This window comes from Aquila chrysaetos, chromosome 7, assembly GCF_900496995.4.
Source record: "Aquila chrysaetos chrysaetos chromosome 7, bAquChr1.4, whole genome shotgun sequence".
In the NCBI taxonomy this organism is placed as follows: domain Eukaryota; kingdom Metazoa; phylum Chordata; class Aves; order Accipitriformes; family Accipitridae; genus Aquila; species Aquila chrysaetos.
This window is the reverse complement of record NC_044010.1, coordinates 33,448,904-33,467,629: the sequence shown is the minus strand read 5'-3', so window position 1 is coordinate 33,467,629 and position 18,726 is coordinate 33,448,904. Positions and strand designations below refer to the sequence as shown.

General features: G+C 43.4%; 1 protein-coding gene across 8 annotated transcripts in view; it reads left to right on the top strand.

The window, feature by feature from the left end:
• The window catches only part of ERG (ETS transcription factor ERG), a 157,705-nt gene extending 144,333 nt beyond the window's left edge, over positions 1 to 13,372 (top strand). For all 8 annotated transcript variants that reach the window (XM_030020584.2, XM_030020587.2, XM_030020582.2 and 5 more), the window contains 2 exons: positions 1,168 to 1,215; positions 4,006 to 13,372. In XM_030020584.2, coding sequence (XP_029876444.1) covers positions 1,168 to 1,215; positions 4,006 to 4,526 — 569 coding nt within the window. In that variant the 3' untranslated portion in view covers positions 4,527 to 13,372. The remainder of the gene's footprint in view (positions 1 to 1,167; positions 1,216 to 4,005) is intronic.
• Positions 13,373 to 18,726: the final 5,354 nt, after the last annotated feature.

The following is an 18,726-nucleotide window of genomic DNA, read 5'->3' as shown; positions in this document are numbered from 1 at the left end:
ATATTCTTAGCTCAGAAGACTCTGAGCCTGTTTTTATCACATGGATTTCAAATCATTATTCTGTTTTTTGTTATAGCTAAATAAGACTGTGCACATGACTACATCTCATTAACTCATACACATGGTGCCTGGGAAGTATTATACTGCTTTTTGCCCAAATAGTGTTTTATCTAATCTGGCCTTCCAACCATGAGAATCTTTCAAGAAATATACTGCTGATTTATATAAGTCCTTAGGACCATTTAATGGCTGTGTATGAGCTGCACAGATTATTTAAATGTATAAGGAATGTAACCTGATTATCTTCTTGGCTGTAAAACTGGCAGCCATTTGAGAGCAGCTGTCAGGAGACGAGGCAGTCCAGTGACAGGGTCATTCGGCGAAGGGCGAGGGGCTGTGCTTGCAGCCCATCACTTTGGCTTTTGTACTTCTGTCACAGCCTTCCCTTTTTCCTGCTGTATTTCAGTTGAGGCCAAAATAAGTTTTCATTTTCAGAGGGAATCCCTTGAGGAAAACATTGAGATACTACGGACATTGTGTGGCTGACACAGGCTCTTCTGAAAACCCTAGTTGCAAAATTAATACAGGGGATCCCTCACTGGACTTCAGTGACAAAGAATCGACCCAGCCACATTGCCTGGGTTCAGCCGTGCACTCTCAGCCCTCTTCTGGAGACTCTTCTGGCACAGAAAGTGTTAGCAGTGGTGCACAAAAACCAAAGAAAAACAAAAGCCTTACAAGAAAAAAGGCTGCTGTCCTTTGCAGAGGGGACTCTCGCCCCATTACCTGTCTGTGCCTGTAAGCCCTGACCTACTACAATGGTCAATAGTACCAAAGGATGCCTGTGTGTGTATGTATGTGTACTTTATTTAAGTAGGAAACAGAATACTTCTGGGACAAATTTACAGTGTGTCTGAATATATGCTTGTGCACACTAGTACAGTACAAAAGGCAAATGTGTATCCTTGCAATTGTTCACTTCCACACCCAGTTTTAAGGGAAGACATGCAAATATTGTGATGCAGAGAAAGGAACTGCTTTCCCCAGTGTTGGACCTGCTGTCCCATCAGGCAGTATACACTGCCCCTTACTAGCTTAAAAAATAACACCTAAAATATTTGACATCATTGTTATATGATTTTAAATCTTTCTTTCACAATTTTGTAGATCCATATCAGATTCTTGGACCAACCAGCAGCCGACTTGCAAATCCAGGTGAGAAGGGATTTTGCTGATTTAGGAGGATTTCTTTTCACTGCTAGTGTCCCCACTTCAGGTTTAAGGCCAGACCTGGAAGGCGATGTGACCAATTTTACCGCTGTTCAGTATGTCTCAGTGGCAGCTGGTGATGCCTAGTGTGTTGCAGGATTAAGTTTCTAAATTACACAAGGGTGGGACTGAGGTTACAGATTAAGACACATATACTCATGTATCTTAATGTAGGTGTCTACATATAAGCTAGGTGTCTTATTTCCCGTGATATTCATTGGAGACGTAGTTAATATAGCTCTCCATAGAGAGCTATTCAAATCATCCTAGAATAGATGGTTACATTCTTTGAACTCCTCATATCAATAGGAACTCACTTCAGTTGCCTAAATATCAGGATTTTGTTAAGTGCTGTAAGATACCCCATCTGGCCTCCAGGTACCCCTCCAGAAGGGCATGAGTCTCTTACCGATCTGCATCATATGTGTCCCAGAATCTGTTAATCCACACTACAATGCCATACTGACCTTGACAAATAGAAAATTTTGGCATGAATAACTCAAACCAGCAAAAATACATAGGGAAAAAACAAGAAAGCATAATCTGTTTGCAAAGAATAATTGGGTTAAACACTTCAAAAATGTTCTTCCACTTTAAGAAGGCAGCAATGGGGTGCATTGTGGACAGGGGCTTATAGCATATTTTAGCTAAAGACGAGGAACCTTCTTCGTGAGTTAATAACACTGATTGTGAACTGTGCAGATTTCACTGTTGCTGCTCTGAATCTGCAGGACACACTGTGGCCATACACCACCATAATCAACATCATAATCTGCCACAATGGATTGACATTGTACGTGCCACTTCCTATTTCCCTTGCTTTAACAGCCACAGGGCACAGTGTTCCTTGTTCCACATTGCAAGTCTCCTCAACCCCCAGTAACAGTGTTTCTTACAATGATTGTATGGCTTTTCAAGGCATGAAATTGCCAAAAACCTGATGCATTTCCTTTCACTTTATCGCAAGTGACATCAAGCACAGTTCTAGATTAGCTTACTTTCTAAACAGTTTTGCATGGCATAAGAAAGCAATTAAGTAAGTTTTAAGAATAGGATTTTCCAAATGGCCTAAGGCGGTGGGTTTCCAGGTGACACTGATCTTAACTGGAAGTGGGGGCCTACCTCCCTTTAATTTGTTCGTAAACCCTGGGTTTTACAATTGTGTCAAGCATCCATTTGGTAGACTTCGTTACTGTGGAAGACACTCACATGGTCTGGACTGGGATACTTTTTTAACAGTTGGATACGGAATTCCTACACACCATCATTCCTGTGCTTTAACATGTTTTGTGTGTTTATAAATTGGTGGAATTACTCTCTCATTAAAAGGAAATTGACAGCAACCGTTTATTTTCATAGGACTATATATTACATTTGGAAGGCAAGTGTTTATGTTAGAACATATGTTGGATTGCTTATTCAAAAATTTGTGTTTTGTCCAGTGCTGAACTGTTTATTGATTTTCAAAGGCTAATCCTCTTGTTATGTTTCATGTACTAAAACTTGCATGCCTTGCTCATACCATGGATTCTTTTGTTTGTTTGTTTACTTAATGCATGTTAATGGAACAGAAGAAATTCATTAAGGACAGTTTGGATAAATATCATTTAAACGAATATGGGTTTCAGTTGCACTGAAGTATAAACTGCTAATGGATTTCAGATGCTACTCTAGCTTGATATTATAATTCGCTACTATAAGCTTTCTAAAGAAAAGCTTGTTTATTATACCCACATATCTGGTTTGGAAAAAAAAAAAAAAGAAACCCAAATGATTCCTGGTCAGAGATGTACTTAGAAGTTAGCACATACAAGCTGGTTGGCAAATTCTGCTGACATTGTGCTTGTGAAACAGATTGCCTTGCAAGCTGCTTCAGCTGTATTTTGCATCATTTCAGTGCTGCTTTATTAAGAAATGCTAAGCTTTTAACATGAATATCAGTGGCAAGGCCCTTTGAAATCTACTTTCAGTTGCCTAAAATGGACAAATTTTGTTCCTATAACTCTGGGCAACACAATTCTGCAAAGTTGACAGCAGATTAATTTATTTTCTCTTTAAGATGAAATTGGCAGAGGAGTGCAAAAAAACCAACAACAACGTTTTAAGTCTTAACTTCAATAATCATTTAAACTCGTTTGACACAGAACGATGACAAGAATGTATTCTATGGACCTTTTCACTGGTCTTGCAAATGTTTTGCCCTATGGTTGTATGCAGTGCAACAGCAAGCTAATAAGTTTCCGTTCTGCATTTCCCCAGATGCTGCAAATGGATGATATGGTTTGGCACAAGCCCAGCTTTCTCTAAACTTCTCCATTTTGTGTAGGCTTATTCCATAGCAGAGAACATTTAGTTGCAACATAATGCTGTGAGAACAAGCAAAATGTTACACAAGTGAAAGCTGTTTGTCCTGAACTTTAGAGATTAGTTTCCTAAATGAGCGCTGTATTATTTCCCCATCAATTGTCTACACTGAATGACATTAGGTAACTATTAAATCTCCATGTAATGGCATTCTGCCACTTAGATGAAGGAAAACATGACACATTACCATTATCTCTGCTCTTTAGGATTTCATGAGACAGCGCTGGGAGAAAGGGGACTAGTTAAGAGTAAGAAGTAGGAACCGACATTGCAACATTTCCTAATAGGGTCCTATGTGAGAGCCTGGAAGAATTGATGTCTTAATGTTATTAGTCAGTAGTCCTGACATTTCTATCTCATTTCCCCCTGCAGGGAGTGGGCAGATACAGCTATGGCAGTTCCTGCTGGAGCTCCTCTCGGACAGCTCCAACTCCAACTGCATCACCTGGGAGGGCACCAATGGGGAATTCAAGATGACCGACCCTGACGAAGTGGCTCGGCGCTGGGGGGAGCGAAAAAGCAAGCCTAACATGAACTATGACAAACTCAGCCGTGCGCTTCGCTACTACTATGATAAAAATATTATGACTAAGGTTCATGGTAAGCGCTACGCCTACAAATTTGATTTCCACGGAATCGCTCAGGCTCTCCAGCCTCACCCCCCAGAGTCGTCCATGTACAAATACCCATCAGACCTCCCCTACATGAGCTCCTATCATGCACACCCTCAGAAGATGAACTTTGTAGCTCCCCACCCCCCTGCTTTGCCCGTAACATCTTCCAGCTTTTTTGCTGCCCCTAATCCATACTGGAATTCACCAACTGGAGGTATTTATCCCAATACCAGGCTGCCAGCTGCTCATATGCCTTCTCATCTTGGCACCTACTACTAAGCGGGGAAAAAAAGAAACACCAGAAAAAGCAAACAAAGACACTTCTCCCTGGGATACAGTCCCTGATGAATTGCAATGAAGAACTCTATTGGAGTACACGAATGAAAAGTGCCTAAGAGACAAGTGAAGGTTTGGCTGGGAAAAAACACATTAAAAAATAGATGTCAAAAAGACTCTTTGTAGTAGGGATTTAAAGGAGATATTCAAGAAGTATTAAGATACTAAAATCTAATGTATATGGGCATCGACTCTGTGGACCAAACAACAATAGACTATTGTAGGTAAAAGCATGAAATGGTAAGGAAAACCTACGAAAGCTAGTGGTCTTAAAAAGTTGATAAGCTTATGTGTAAAGTTTGATATCTTGCTAGTGCAAAACTGGGACTATACTACAGCAATATAAGGATAAGTCTATAGTGACCTAACATACAATATATGAATCATTACAAAAGAGGGGGGAAAAGGGAAAAAAAAGGAGAAAGACCCTACCTGTATTTAAAAAATAGAAACATATCAACAAAAGAGACTGGTTTAGTGTGGAAGCTGATTTGGAATATAACAGCATTGTTTTAGTTGAAATCAAATGCGTTCCATTCATCAGAGTGTTATCAGCTACTCAAACTGTGAAGACAACCCAAACTTTAAGATTCCTTGACAGTATTACAGGAACCCTGAGCCAAGCATTGGAAATGAGAATGTGCTGAAGGGCAAGTGTATGACTGTGATCAGAGGCCTGTACCTGACAGAGGAAGCAGAAAGGAGAAAGAGGAGGACAAAGGTGGTGAGAATGGGAGAAAAGAAACTTCTTTACCAGTAGGACTGAAAAGACTCAAAACTTACTAGCGTTGGGACTATGAAGAAACACTTGTTTGGACTTGTGAAACATATTGCTCAGTATCATACCATTCCCAGTATTACAGGAGGAACAGACTTGATTTTACAGTAATAAAAAAAAGTGGAAAAAGGGAAAAGCAGAAGAATTCAGAAATCAGAGTATGCATCTCTTAAAAAAAAAAAGTAAAACTGGAATTGTGTTTGATATTTAAAAGTTACCAGTTAGAACCTCATCATTATTAAGGGAGTTTGTTTTCTATTGGATAAAGCAAGAGACAACCCCTGACTGCCAAAATCAGAAATCATCTAAGTATTTTTGTTAGGCGGGCGCCAGTTTTTCTTTATCGAGTCGCGAACGCTGTGCGTTTGTCAGAATGAAGTATACAAGTCAATGTTATTTTTTCCTTTTTATATAATTATTATATAACTTATGCATTTATACACTACGAGTTGATCTCGGCCAACCAAAGACACAAAAAAGGGACAATCAAAAATATTGTGGCCTTGAATTTTAACTCTGTATGCTTAATGTTTACATTATGAACATATTAGTACTTAGAATGCAGAATGTATGTAATAAAATAAGCTTGGCCTAGCATGGCAATTCAGATTGACACTGTAGTTTGCATTTGCATTTGCATTTTTAGTGCCTGACACGCCTATCAGATCTCCTACTCACCATGTTAAAATATGCTAGGCATTTTGTTTTAAATTTTTGTTTTGTGAAATCTGGCAATCTTGAAAATGTAGGACCAAATAGCAATGCTTAGCCTAAGTTCAAAGTGGACAGGTGCTGTGTATCTTCTTTTCCAGACAGTTCTGCTAAAATACTTGCAGCCCTTCTTTAACAGTGCCTTGCCATTCCTGTCCTGAGCTCCTTTTTGCCCAGAGATTGCAACCATGCCCAATTCTTTGACAACACCATGGCCAAGATTGAAAATGAAGTCTAAAGGAGGCCTCTAAGGAAGAATACTGATACCCAGAAATTCTTTTGTTGCCATCTGATTATGCAGCATAATCTCAGCCTAGATGTATTTTCATATGAGTCATATGTCAAATTACCATAACCCCTTGCTATTAATACATACTGTATCATTATTAGTAAATAAAGTGAATAATGAATAACTTCCATTATTCCTCCCTTTAGAATAGAGTGTATGGTAGCTTATTAATTTGTCATTGCAGTCCATCCTGTCTGTTTACAAAGTGCAGGATGTTTTTTTCTCTTCTAGATTTAGAGGCTTCCCACACTGTACCCCAGGCCCCAAAACTACATCTGGTGCCTAATGGCATGACTCCATTTTTTTGCAACACCAGCTGAAGAACTGGTCTGGAAAATCAGCACTGACATTTATGAGTGCCTCTCCACAGCAGGGAGTGTTTACTGCAAAGACCCCAGTCAGCTTAGACCTCCAACTGTATCCCTCTTTTTTTCTGTTCTTTTGTCTCTTTTTCAGACAAAATGGGTGTGATTTCAGGTTTTATAGCAAATGTTCTGCATATCCGTTTTGTGGAGCATTAATTGGTGCTGTGGAATGGGAGCCTACTTGCCAGACTCCTGTGTTATGGGTGTCTTGGTGGCAGTTTATAAGCACAGGATTATATTACTAATGTTTGAGACCTGAGCAGTGGCATCATAAGCCTTGTGATCGTTTGGGAAATAAGCACTGTAAGTCTATATCTCTTAAAAAATAAAAACTCAAGGAAAGGTTAGAAAAACTGAACTCTTGGAAAAGGTTAGTCACTCACGATTTTAGAAAGTTATGGAAGGCACACCTACGTGCTGACTATGAGAATAATAGTTTGCCTTTCAGTGGAAATAAATCTACAGATGCTTGCTCTATCTACTTCATGTGTACTTCCAACTCAAAAAAAAGGGTAAGTGTATTATTGAACCACCTTTTAATCAAACACTTAAAAATCCAGATAAAACAACCGTCTTTGTTTAGATTGGCAAGGACATGCCTGGAGGCCTCCAAAGCATCCCCAGCACTGACAGAGCTGCCTGCAGGATTTCCAGATTGTGTTGCCTGGCTGCTATCATGTGCAATGGGAACAACATCCTGATATTAAAAGAAAGGGATTGAATCCTGGGACAGGGATGAAGTCACAGCAGATGGCATGATGGAGACCCCTTATGATGAAGAGCAAAATCCTACAGTAGGCCAGGAGTAACTCACGGGTGAACCAGTCCAGAACATCTGTCTTAGAGCTACACCTTTCCACACGACCAGCTCACAGCTTTCCGGGAGCCTTGGAAAACCTGGATTTTGCAACCCTGAGGATAAAGAGGAAAGTGAAGGATGGAGAAAGCCTACTGCTGCTGCACTGGGACGGGTGACTCTGCTACTTGCAGGGCCTCCCTACCCCAGGGGCAGCAGCCACCCCATGGGGTCTTCCTGTTGGAGGGGAAGGCCAGCCCAGTGTCCCAGGGCACTGGCAGAGGCAAAACAGGCAGTGGACCCATGGTAGTGTCTCTGCTGCTCACTGCCTGCTACCCGATCTGGTCCTGCTACTTGGAGCCAGGAAGACAGGAGTGAGGCCAGAGTTTTAGGGGCTGGTTCTCAGTTCAGACCATGACAAAGGATGGGCCCAGTACAGCCAAAATGCTCAGGGAAGCTGAGCATCTCTGCATCCGTACCGTGAGAGACATTCACATGAGGCTCAGCCAGACCCCAAGACCTTGGCTGAACGTACCGTCTGTTTGCCATTTAAGCACCTGGAATCATGGACAACATGGCCCTGATGAGTCCACATTTGTACAAGTTGGTCATGTTGATAACTTTGGCCCCTTGTTTAAATTAGGACTTCTTTTAAAGTCAGTTGTCAGTTGTCTCATACCTTATTACAGCACTCTGAGGACTCCTCTGAAAGTAGAAGCTTTATATTTCCTGAAATTTAGAGATATACATGTGTGCTTATCTTTCGACCAAGAAATACCCATCTGTCTGAGAAGCTACACTGTAACACGGGAAGTGATGCTGAGAAAAGTTTTAAAACTAAAACTAGGAAGCTCAACTTTCACCATTCTTGATCAAGATATTTCCCCTGATATTAAATTGGGTTTAGTGTGTACATAAAAAAAATCCCTTTGAAGGATGTATTTTACAGCACTTGTATTGTGAGTCTTAAGGGAAGATCAACAGAGGTTAGGACATGATTTTAAACTGCCCACAGAAACACAGGTATCATCCATGATTTAGACTTTCTTCTGCAAACTCTTCTTGCTCAGGCTGTTTCTTACACCAGCTAAGATCTAATTTTAAAATAACTTTTTAATTACAGATGCATTAAAGACAGGTAAAAAAACCACTCTACATTATATTATATGCTTAATGATCCCATGATCTTTTTCTGTGCCATCTTCTCAAGTTTTGGTCGCATCAGGGGAATGGCCCTGAGAATAGTCTCTACTTACCTTAGTCGCCGGTAAGTGAGAATGGCACCTCAGCCATCCAAAGGATTCCGTTAACTCATGCCTGAATTTTAACTGCCTCCTGAAGCAATCCTGGTGCAACACAAGTGCTTAGTTCCCTGTCTGGTCAGTGGAGGGAGCCTTCAGATACCTTCACAGCAGATCCTGTCTGCCTTTGGGGCCTATGTTAAGGAGATTAGGTGCTACCATGGAGGTTCACAGTGGACTGTGGCTAGTCCTTGGGCTTGGTTGGGACCTTGCTGACCATCAGCAATACAAACCCTTTCATGAGTGACAGGTAACAGAGTTATGTGGCAGCAACACCTGGCGGAAAAAACAGAGCTCCCTTGTGCTTTCTTGGTAAAGACATTTCTTCTTTTTTGGCCCTCACTGGAGTTGTCACATCCCTTGCTGTGTTGGGCTGTTCGGAGATCCTTTCCTCCTCAGAGCTCAGCTAAGAGCTCGCAGCCCTTAGGGTCCAGAGGAGGCCACCCTTCAGCACTTGGCATTACACTGAGGGAGGCAAGGCCTAAGGAGTCCATGAAGCCTCTCCCGTGGTTAATTAGCCCTATGGCCCTCCTTCCATAATGACAACTGCATATACACACGCCTGGTCAAGGCATGAAGCTCTTGGCTATGTACCGCATGCCTTTCACCTTCTGGTTATATCTTGACCTCCTTGCAGACCACACAAGTGGGTCACACCAGGATTTCAGCAAGAGAAAACATGAAAATGAAGTCTGGGTAAGCCACACCATTTTCAGGAAGCACATGAGGCTGCTCAGAAGGCTGTCCTGGCTCCCTGCTTGTTTCCAGGCTTCAGCTGCAACCTCCAAAGTGGCTTGGCTCCTACCGCTGCCCCTTGAGCAGTGTGACTGCTCCTTCAAGGCACTGGCAGCTAAGACTACATCAGATGCATGACCTGTCTTGCTTGAAGAAGGGGCACTACGTGGTGAGCTGGTTAATGAGGATATTAGGCCAACTGGAATGTGGAAAATTGTTTCAAAATGTAATGGCCATCATTGTTTCAAAAGGCACATATTTTCAAGAAAACTAAATAAACCAGCCGGGCTGGTTAGGCTAGGAATTGCCCTGAGATGTACTTTTAACTCAGTGGAGTGAGGACTTCTCAAAATCAGGTTCAGAGAATTTCTTGGGTTGTGTACCTGAATATTGGGCCATATATATTTTGTAAAAGAGTAAGGGGCAGAATAGTTTTCTATGCATAATCCTAGAAGTAGTGAGAAAGTCTAATTGGGAAACCCCATCCATCCCCCTCACTATTAGAGAACTATTTTCTATTGTATACTTACTGATGTTTCCTTAACCTTCTTCTCATTTGAAAAGGTCTCAGCACCAGGGTATTTCTACCCATTCCCTTAACACAGAGGCTAATACATCTCATTGTCAACATGGGGATTTTTTTTTTGTTTTCCTGATATTTTTGTATTTTGCAATTTCTTCTGATTACACTCCCCATGCATCACACTCCGGAGTTCCTAGCCTGCCTCAATGTTTACGGCTTTCCAAATATTTGTAGTTTGTTATCATGCTCCCTTTGACTGGACGTTAGCCAAGCTTAGACATATTCCACTTCACAAACCTATCCCTCTTCTTCTCTGATAATTGTTAATGGGCCTTTCTTATTTTTCTTTCTTTTTTTTTTTTTTTTTTTTAAATTTTTTTCTGTTTCTGCACATGGGCAGGCCTGATGTCTCCTGCTGTCTAAACCATTTCTATCTATGACTTCTCTGCCTGCCACCTCCTTCCCACTGGAGTCTGTGCCACTCTCCTCAGTCAAGCAGCTAATGTGCTTCTAGCCTCACCTGGCTGAAAGGTCTTCCTTGAGCAGCTAAAAGACCCTTCACCCCTTCAGCTCTGAATGGACTTCCATGTTCTTCTTTGTTTGGAGCAGTTTCTTTCTCATGAACTGAAAAACCTCCCTTCCTCAGATCTCTCCACCAACAGACCACTAGGAAGGTTTTTCCAAACTATTGTTGTGAACTTGCTGCACTAATTCCACCAGCTCATCTCGCCCAACTGTGCAGTGTTTATTTTGGCCCTCTTCCGTCTGTGTCCCGGCCAGGCTGAAAGCTGCTTCAGGCAGAAAATGCACATCCACAGAGCACCCAGCAGCGTGTTGCTGCTTAATACCAGATAATCATGAGTAACATTGCCAAAAAAGTGCCTATACTTTTCCGATTTTCTTCATGATGAAGGTGTCATTCTTCTCCACTGGAAACTTGAAAGCTGCTCTGCAGAAAATGGATACATGGTACTTAGAACAGGCACAGGCATTTGGGCTAAATGGTTGCCATGGTCCTTTTAGGCTTCAAAGCAGTCCTAAGAGGACATGAAAGACAAGTTTTCAGTTTTAGACTCATCTTTCACTCAATTCTTTCATATATTTTTGCAAAATTACCAGTTTGTATCAGAAAACCAGCCATGTAGACCCCTTGGCCACCTGAGACATGAGTGCAGGACTGCCAGGAACAATACAGGGCTTCAAAGACCACCTTCCTGCACCCTCCTGGAGAAGAGCTGGAGGGATTGTGAAGCTCTCCAGTACATCTGCAACAGCACTGACCACTGAAATGGTCAATTTTTAAAATAATGTCCCTTTTCCCTTGTGGGTTGAGGAGGGTTATGTTGACCTGCATTACTGTATTCAAAATACAAGGGGAAGAATAGAAAAAAAGGAAAGTAAAAATATTCATTTGTTTTATGCTTGAAAAATCACCCCATGCTGTCTATTTCCCAGAAACACTGCTACATCAATATGTTTCAGTTTCCTGGGATGAGAATGGCATTCAGATGACCCAGTCATGAGTCGGATCCTATTGTGCTGGATGTGGTAAATACAGATCATGACTAACAGATGTTGCTTTTAAGTGCTCATATCTTTAAATACACAAGACTAATAAATGCTGGAAGAAGCTGTATTTACTACCAAGACTGGCTGAACATTTTCCATTTCAGCTCTTTCTTCAAGGAGGGAGGATGGGATTGTTTTTTTCTTCTAACATGCTCTGAGGATAAATCCAGGAAACATGTAGAAGGTGCTTGGACATTGCAATGGGCTCATATCCTCACATAGATAGACAGCTCACAGCCTGGCTCCCCAAGGGACTGAAGTGTCTGCTGTTTCCCTGACGGTTACAGCTATGGAAAAGTTGTAAATGGCTCTGTATGGTTGTAAGCAAGTTGTAAACCTCCCACCATGAGTTTCCAAAGAAAAGACAGAAAATTAGGACTAAAGCAAGTGGCACACAGCCTTTGGAGCAGAGCAGGGCTTGATCCTTAAAACAGTTGTGAAAATAAAGGTTGTTACCTTGGCTGTTCCTGGAAGATTGAAGTGAAGGAGGTGACAGGAAAGAGGGCATAAAACCAAGGATGCATGGAAATGAAAGAGCTGTTATCAGTTGGGCTTGGAAAGGGGAAGGAAAAATAGGAGGAGGAGGCCAAAATCAAGAGGGAAAGAAGAAGAAAAAGAGTTATGAAGTGCTGTCAGAGGCGGTAGCAAAGTGTCATGACACTTGCCCGCTTATTAGCAATTTATGGAAGAGGATATAAGTGGACCTTTAAGACATTCTTGCAAGGATTACTCAGTGCTAAGTGTTAGACATGATTTGATGATAATGACATGAGATCAGATCTGAGTTGTCAGTAAACAGAGAGCCAACCAGAGGATCAAAACATGGGCTGACAATGTGAAGGCAGCAATCAAGGAGGTTGACTTAGCTCAACCTCCCCTGCCCCTTAGGGAAAGGGGAATTGCATGTGGTCAGGGGGTGCCAGGAAGGCTTCAATACCTGGGGAAACCCAAACACGTTATTTTCCTGTATAGGCATGGAAAGCGAAAGATGGATCTGAGGGATGTGGGGAAGGAAACAGCAACTGGATATCAAGAGGTTAATAGAAAGGGAGGTGCAAGTGGAAGGAGACCATACACCCTAGAGAATTTAGAGGTTCAAGAGAACCAAAAAAGGCTTAAAAAGAAGATAAGGTCAGGTTTAATTCGAAGTACTGAGCCCAAAGGAGATGCTGGAGTGCAACTGTGATGTGCAGTTCGGTAGGAGGAGGCAGGTTAGCACATCTGGGGTGAAGTAACAGCTGAAGCCGCCTGAGCCGAGGAGACAGTGGAATTTGTAAATGTTATACTTCATTTCTCTTTCTACACTTACCACTTTAGTATATTTTCAGCTAACATTTCATTACCATTTCCACAAACATTTCATGTCACGACTTCATTACAATGTAGACAGCACACTGAACAGCTGTAAAATAGCCTTGCCAATGCTGGTAATTTGCACTAGGAATGTAATATCCAGTTCCAATCACTGATGAGTGCTATACAAAATGAGCTATCCAGCATTTTTCATTTCTTTAACCACTTACCTCAACAATTAAATGTATTATAATGCTAAATGTACAGTATGTAATAAATCATTCCACTCTGTATAAAAGCATCAGACAATACATCTCTGTTGTTTTGTCATAAGCTGTATAAAACGCTGGCTTAGCACTCTGTAAACGGCTTTGTTCACTCTTGTTATTTTAATTGTATACCAAAAACCAGTAAAGTTTCACGCATACAGTGTGTGTCTCCTGCTATGTGCCAAATCCAATATGCTCTCCTGTTCCTACTAGATGAAGATCATGGTGAAAGGTTTTAGCATAGCAGTATGAGGTGGGAAACCAGTCACAACATTAACATTTTTGATGTTCCACTGTACCTACTGGAATAGCTTTTGACCTGAGACATTGCAGGTGTTCCTAGTTACTGTTGCATTTCCATTTCCCTACTTTGGCTAAAAGCTGAGATGTTTGGTTTATGGCTCAGTCATCTATTACTCAAAAATGTCTGGTGGGCTTTAGTGTAATTATAATTATGTTATAGAGAGTCATTGGGGTCTAACATGCCTTTTTTCTTCAATTTTCGCACAATACAACATAAAAGTAGAAAAACTGGAAGAGGTAGAGCAGCTTTATTTGGTCAGAATACCTGGCAAAATGTTGTTAGTTGACTGATGATAAGGTTTCCAAAAGACCCAAAGTAGCTTAGGCTCTCAAATCTGATAGACTTGCAATGGGATTTGTGTCCCTCAGTCCCTCAGACATTCCAGAAATCCTTCCCTGGTGCTTTGTCTTTTAACAAAGTCACATTCATTTGGAAGGACTTGGAAATGAGTGCATAGCCCTGGGGGTGACCCACCCTCCAGCAAAGGCAGCCATCAGGGGGTAAAATGCCACCACACAAAATGTTCACTGTTAAAGTAGTTCACCAAAGCACTTTTCAAAACTGTGTTTGGTAGCTTTATGTCCCCATGGTGGGGCTTGGGGTGGTCTTGAAAAGAAAAACAGCTGGACAACGATGTAGATTTGGGATTGTGTTTGAGTAATCTTGACTATGAAGTCTACAGTCTTGGTCTGACACCTGCATGTTGTTGTGTAAATGTGACCTTCTGTTCCCAAGCAAGCTCTCTGACACAGACGGAAATAGGGGACTTATGGCTCTTGGACCTCAACAAAAAATGCCCATGCATTTTCTAACCCCTTCTGTGGGGCTGCTGGGGCCTCTGAGGGCTTCAGGGTAGTATCAGCCAGCAAGTGTCTGGGCAGTCACCTATTTCAAGGCTACAGAGCATCTGTAGGGAGAAGCACTCTCGCAGGCTGTGAAGGTGCTAATGAGTTTCCTGAATAATAATGTAATATGAGGCACTAAGGAAGGTCTGCGTACTTGTGGCATTGTCTGACGGTCAAGTGATCTGGGCAGGGTTGTGGTTCATTGTGAACCATATGGAGAATTGACAGGCCTCCCGGGAAGGAGCAGTGCTCCCTTACACCTGCTGGGCCTTGCATGGTTTATGCAATTAGCCTTATAATTAGGCTCCTGGAGACTCTCAGGCTTAGTCCCTTGCACCTCCTATAGAAAGAGGTGACCTGAACATTTTCTAGGAGTGGTATGGTTTGCTTGACTGTTGAAGTAAGTACAGGAGTGCACGCTGGGCTCAGCCTGCAAATACTTCACGCCTCCACTTTGACCCTGCCTCATGTTACACAGTGACTGAGTCAGCTCCTGCGACTCCTCCAGTCACTTAGCTCAGGCTTTGAGATCCAGAAACCATGGCTCCAGTGGCAGCTGGACACCCCAACTGATCAGTCCCTACAGGCAAGGCTGCTCAGAGAGCTGTGCATGTGCAAGGCATGGGGCATTCTTCTTCTCTTTAGCAAGAAAAACAAAAAATCTGTTTTAAAAAATACAGGAACTGGTAAGTGAATTTGAAACCCACGTGTTACTGGCAGCAGCGTGCCCAGGCTGGACAGCTGGGGCAGGGCTCCTCCGGCTGTGCTCCTGCAGAGCAGTGGAGAAGGTGGGCTGCCAGGTTGGGACCAAACCCACTGCCACAGCCATGCCGGCAGCCCCAGCGTTTTCAGCATCTCTGGGCTGTGGACAAAAGCTTTGTAAGCTACCGGTGCAGCCTATGTCAAGGGGTGCTGGGGCAGAGGGATGCCAAGTCAAAACCTCCTGCTTTCTCATCCTGCATGGCCACTGTGCTCCTCCTATGGTGGGGTTCCTCCTGGGGCACGAACCTGTGGGGTTGGGGCTTTTGCAGGCAGTGATCCACCGAGAAGCCCAGGGTGTCCCCCGCCTGCCCCTGTGCCCCCTCTTCCCCGCAGCTGTGGAGGGAGGGCTGGGCACCCTCAGGCGTGGGTCAGGGCTTCCCTCAGATGTCAGCAGAAGAGTGTGTGTGTGCGCGTGCGCGTAGTTTCCATGCCCATAATGCTCCCTGGTAAAGTCTCCCCATGATCTCGTCATTCCCACACCAGTGCTCAGTAGTACTCAGTGACGTGCAGGGTTTTGCCAAGTGATTTATAACTGGCTTTTGAGGGCTATGTTTTGTGACACACATCATATTCAGTCTCTTTGCCCTCTCCCCTCATTGTCTTTCCTCCTGGGCTACAGCTGGGTGGCTGGCAAGAGCTGAAGGCACAGGACATTTTTGGATGCCCTCTATTTCAGATGTTCCCTGAAGTTTCTGTTTGAAGGTCTGGGTTGTGCCCTTTTCCCCAGCCTGGAGTAGGCCAAGGTGCTGAGCCTGGTGTCCCCGGGCCAGCCAAAGGAGAGATGGAGGTGTGTGGGAGAGGGACATGAAGGCAGCATGGGCTGGAAAGGTACTGCAGACTGTGCTGTCCCTCCTCTGCTGCCCTGGACTGACTTTACAGCTGTACTACACCGCAGGTGCAATCCTTCTGGGAAGAGCCTGCATGTTTCCCATCCCCTCAGCAGTTCCCTGTGGTGTGGGTGACAGTGTGCTCACCCCAAGGACAAGGGGTCCCCAGCCCAGTGCTCACCCTCTGCTGCAGTGCTGGCTGTGCCCCCCCCCGCCCTGTAGCCACTGTTGAATGCCACACTGTCCTACTTGTCCTGGGATGTGGTCCTGCTCACGAAAACCAGCCCTAGCTTGCCTCCTCAAGCTGCTGCAATAACAAGGGACCCAGGAGACCTTGCACCTCCAGCCCTGCCCTGCAGGCACATCAGCCCCAGGGACAGCCCACTCCCCTGGGAGCCAGGTGCCCGCGGCAGGACAACCAGAGCTGCTCTCCTGAAATGTGTCAGGGCATATTCACCGGTCAAGGCATATTCCTATTTCCCCCAAAAGATGGCACTAGGATTCACCAAAAGTGAACCACTCGGCATCCTGAATATTTTTACATCTGTGAAAAAAGCCACCAGGGCCCTCCACTGGGGTGCCCATGCCTCGCCTCCCATAACGGAGGGATGGTCCCTCCGGAGCTTGCGGCCACCACCTCCCCAGGGCAGACCCTAACGGGCTTTAGGTGATGGGCAAGAACAGCAGAGTGAAAAATGAGTTGCCACCTGCTGAGAGTACATAGCAGGAGGGGTTGTCTTTTGGTAGGATGAAAATATTCTCCCTACGTACATGCCGTGGTTTATTTCTAAGGCAATGAGAAAACCAAATATGCGATATTGGAATTAATCTTCTTGTACGCTGACACTATCTGCTGTAGCAAAATTGACATCATTAGGATTTTTGCTGAGAAGTTAATTATTTTTTCATTTGAGCAACACAGCCCATAAACCTATGAATAGAGAGTCTGCCTGGTAATTTAGGCCACATTTTTAAGGTTTTTTTGAATGCAAATGCTTCTACATAATGATAATTATAGAAATATTTTCATGATTAAAAGAATAAAACTAATGAAAATAACTTTTAGCAAGATTATTTTTCCTTGCAATTTTTATAACATATTGAAGAAAGCTTTTTATCTGTCAGTGAAACCTATTAGGTTTTTGCCTGAAAAACAATCCCCATTCCAAGATAATGGACTTTTTGTATTCATTATCGTCTCTAATAGAGCTGTCACCTTAATAGCTGGAATTTTTCTTTTCATTAAAGAGAATGGTAGGAACCTAGCTTTATAAATGAAAAGAAGTTAAAGCATGCAGATGAAGAGTTTCTAAAGACTGCAGAACACCGAGGCTGAAAGTGCTGCCTCATTGCATTTAAAAATGAAGGGAGCACCTTGTCAAAATGACTCACCTTCCTGGGCAGCTCAGCAGCCTCCAAGGACTATTGGGTCCCACAATTGCCCGAGCAAGTAATATTCATTAGCAATAGCAAGTTCAGCAGTGACACTTCTTGCAAGGTCTTTGTTTTGCAAATGCTGGTGTCTCCTGAAAGATAGAAGTCTGATTCCCACGTGCTTTCAACTTTTTTGGACCAGAGGTTAGCATACAGTGATTCCTACTGCTAGCAGCCAGAAAGATGCTTTTTTCCTCTGCATGTTACTGCCACTAAAGCATGATTGAAAAGCCAAGTGTGAAGGGCAGTCTGAAGACTGGACTTACCCCTGAGCTGAAGAGCCCCTGTGATAGACCTGGGGAAGGTGAGGTCCTTGCAATGCAGATGTTATTCTAAGTACATAAACTTGGAGGTGTCTATTGAACACATTACTGTTGCTGAGCGTTACCCTATTTTAACAGTGTGAAGTATGATCTGTATGCCCCGCTTATTGCATTGCCCACTCCTTTTGTTGTGCTTAGCAATACACTTTCGCTATTCATGTCTTTGGGTAGAATGCTGGTCTGTTCAGTGTCTACAAATTGCCATGCACTGTTACAGCACAGCTACTAATGAAATAGTGGAGTGGTAACACAGTCTCAGAGGAGAGGACTGCTCCAGGCTGGATTCACCCATAGGCCTTCTGGAGTTTGCTTCAGTTTGCTACCTTTTATAAACTCAGGAGACCTCGGACAAAAACAAAACAAAACAAAACAAAACAAAACAAAACAAAACAAAAACCAAACCCCCAAACCAAAAAACAACACGCAAAACTTTACAAAGCAGACCCTGATTTGTGGAAATGCACTGTGTAAAGAGTCTATATTTAGGATGCTTTAGAACAAAACGCGTGGGCATGGGGGAACGGAGTGTTTTAAAATGTCCTGACACTAGATGGTGCGGTGGATTAGAGCAATGCCCTCTTTGCCGGAGACCCCGTTTGGAGCACTTTTCAGCCCCGTCCTGGGGTTTGGCAGGACCGTGCATGTTTGTCAGCCTCCGCTCAAGAGGCGCCAGGGTCTGGAGGAGCCGTGTGGTTTCGGGTCAGGACGCAGAGAGGTGCTCAGCTGTTTGCAGCTCTGCCAGCCCGCTCTCACTCTGGTTCCGCTTCTCCTTCGCTCGCTTTCATTAACAGCACCATTGCCCAGAAATTACAGAAAAAGCAAAGCTAATTACCAAAATTAATCATCCCCAAAAGGGCAGGAGCTCACATCTAGTGCCAAAATAGGGACTGGATTGAGTCTAGCTCTGCTGCAGGCACTGTTTCCCCGCAGCCCATAAGCATGTGTCCAGCTCGCACCGACGCTGGCGGGGCTGGCCGTGGGAGCAGAAGTCGGCATGTGTGCATGTGCGCTGCCATACC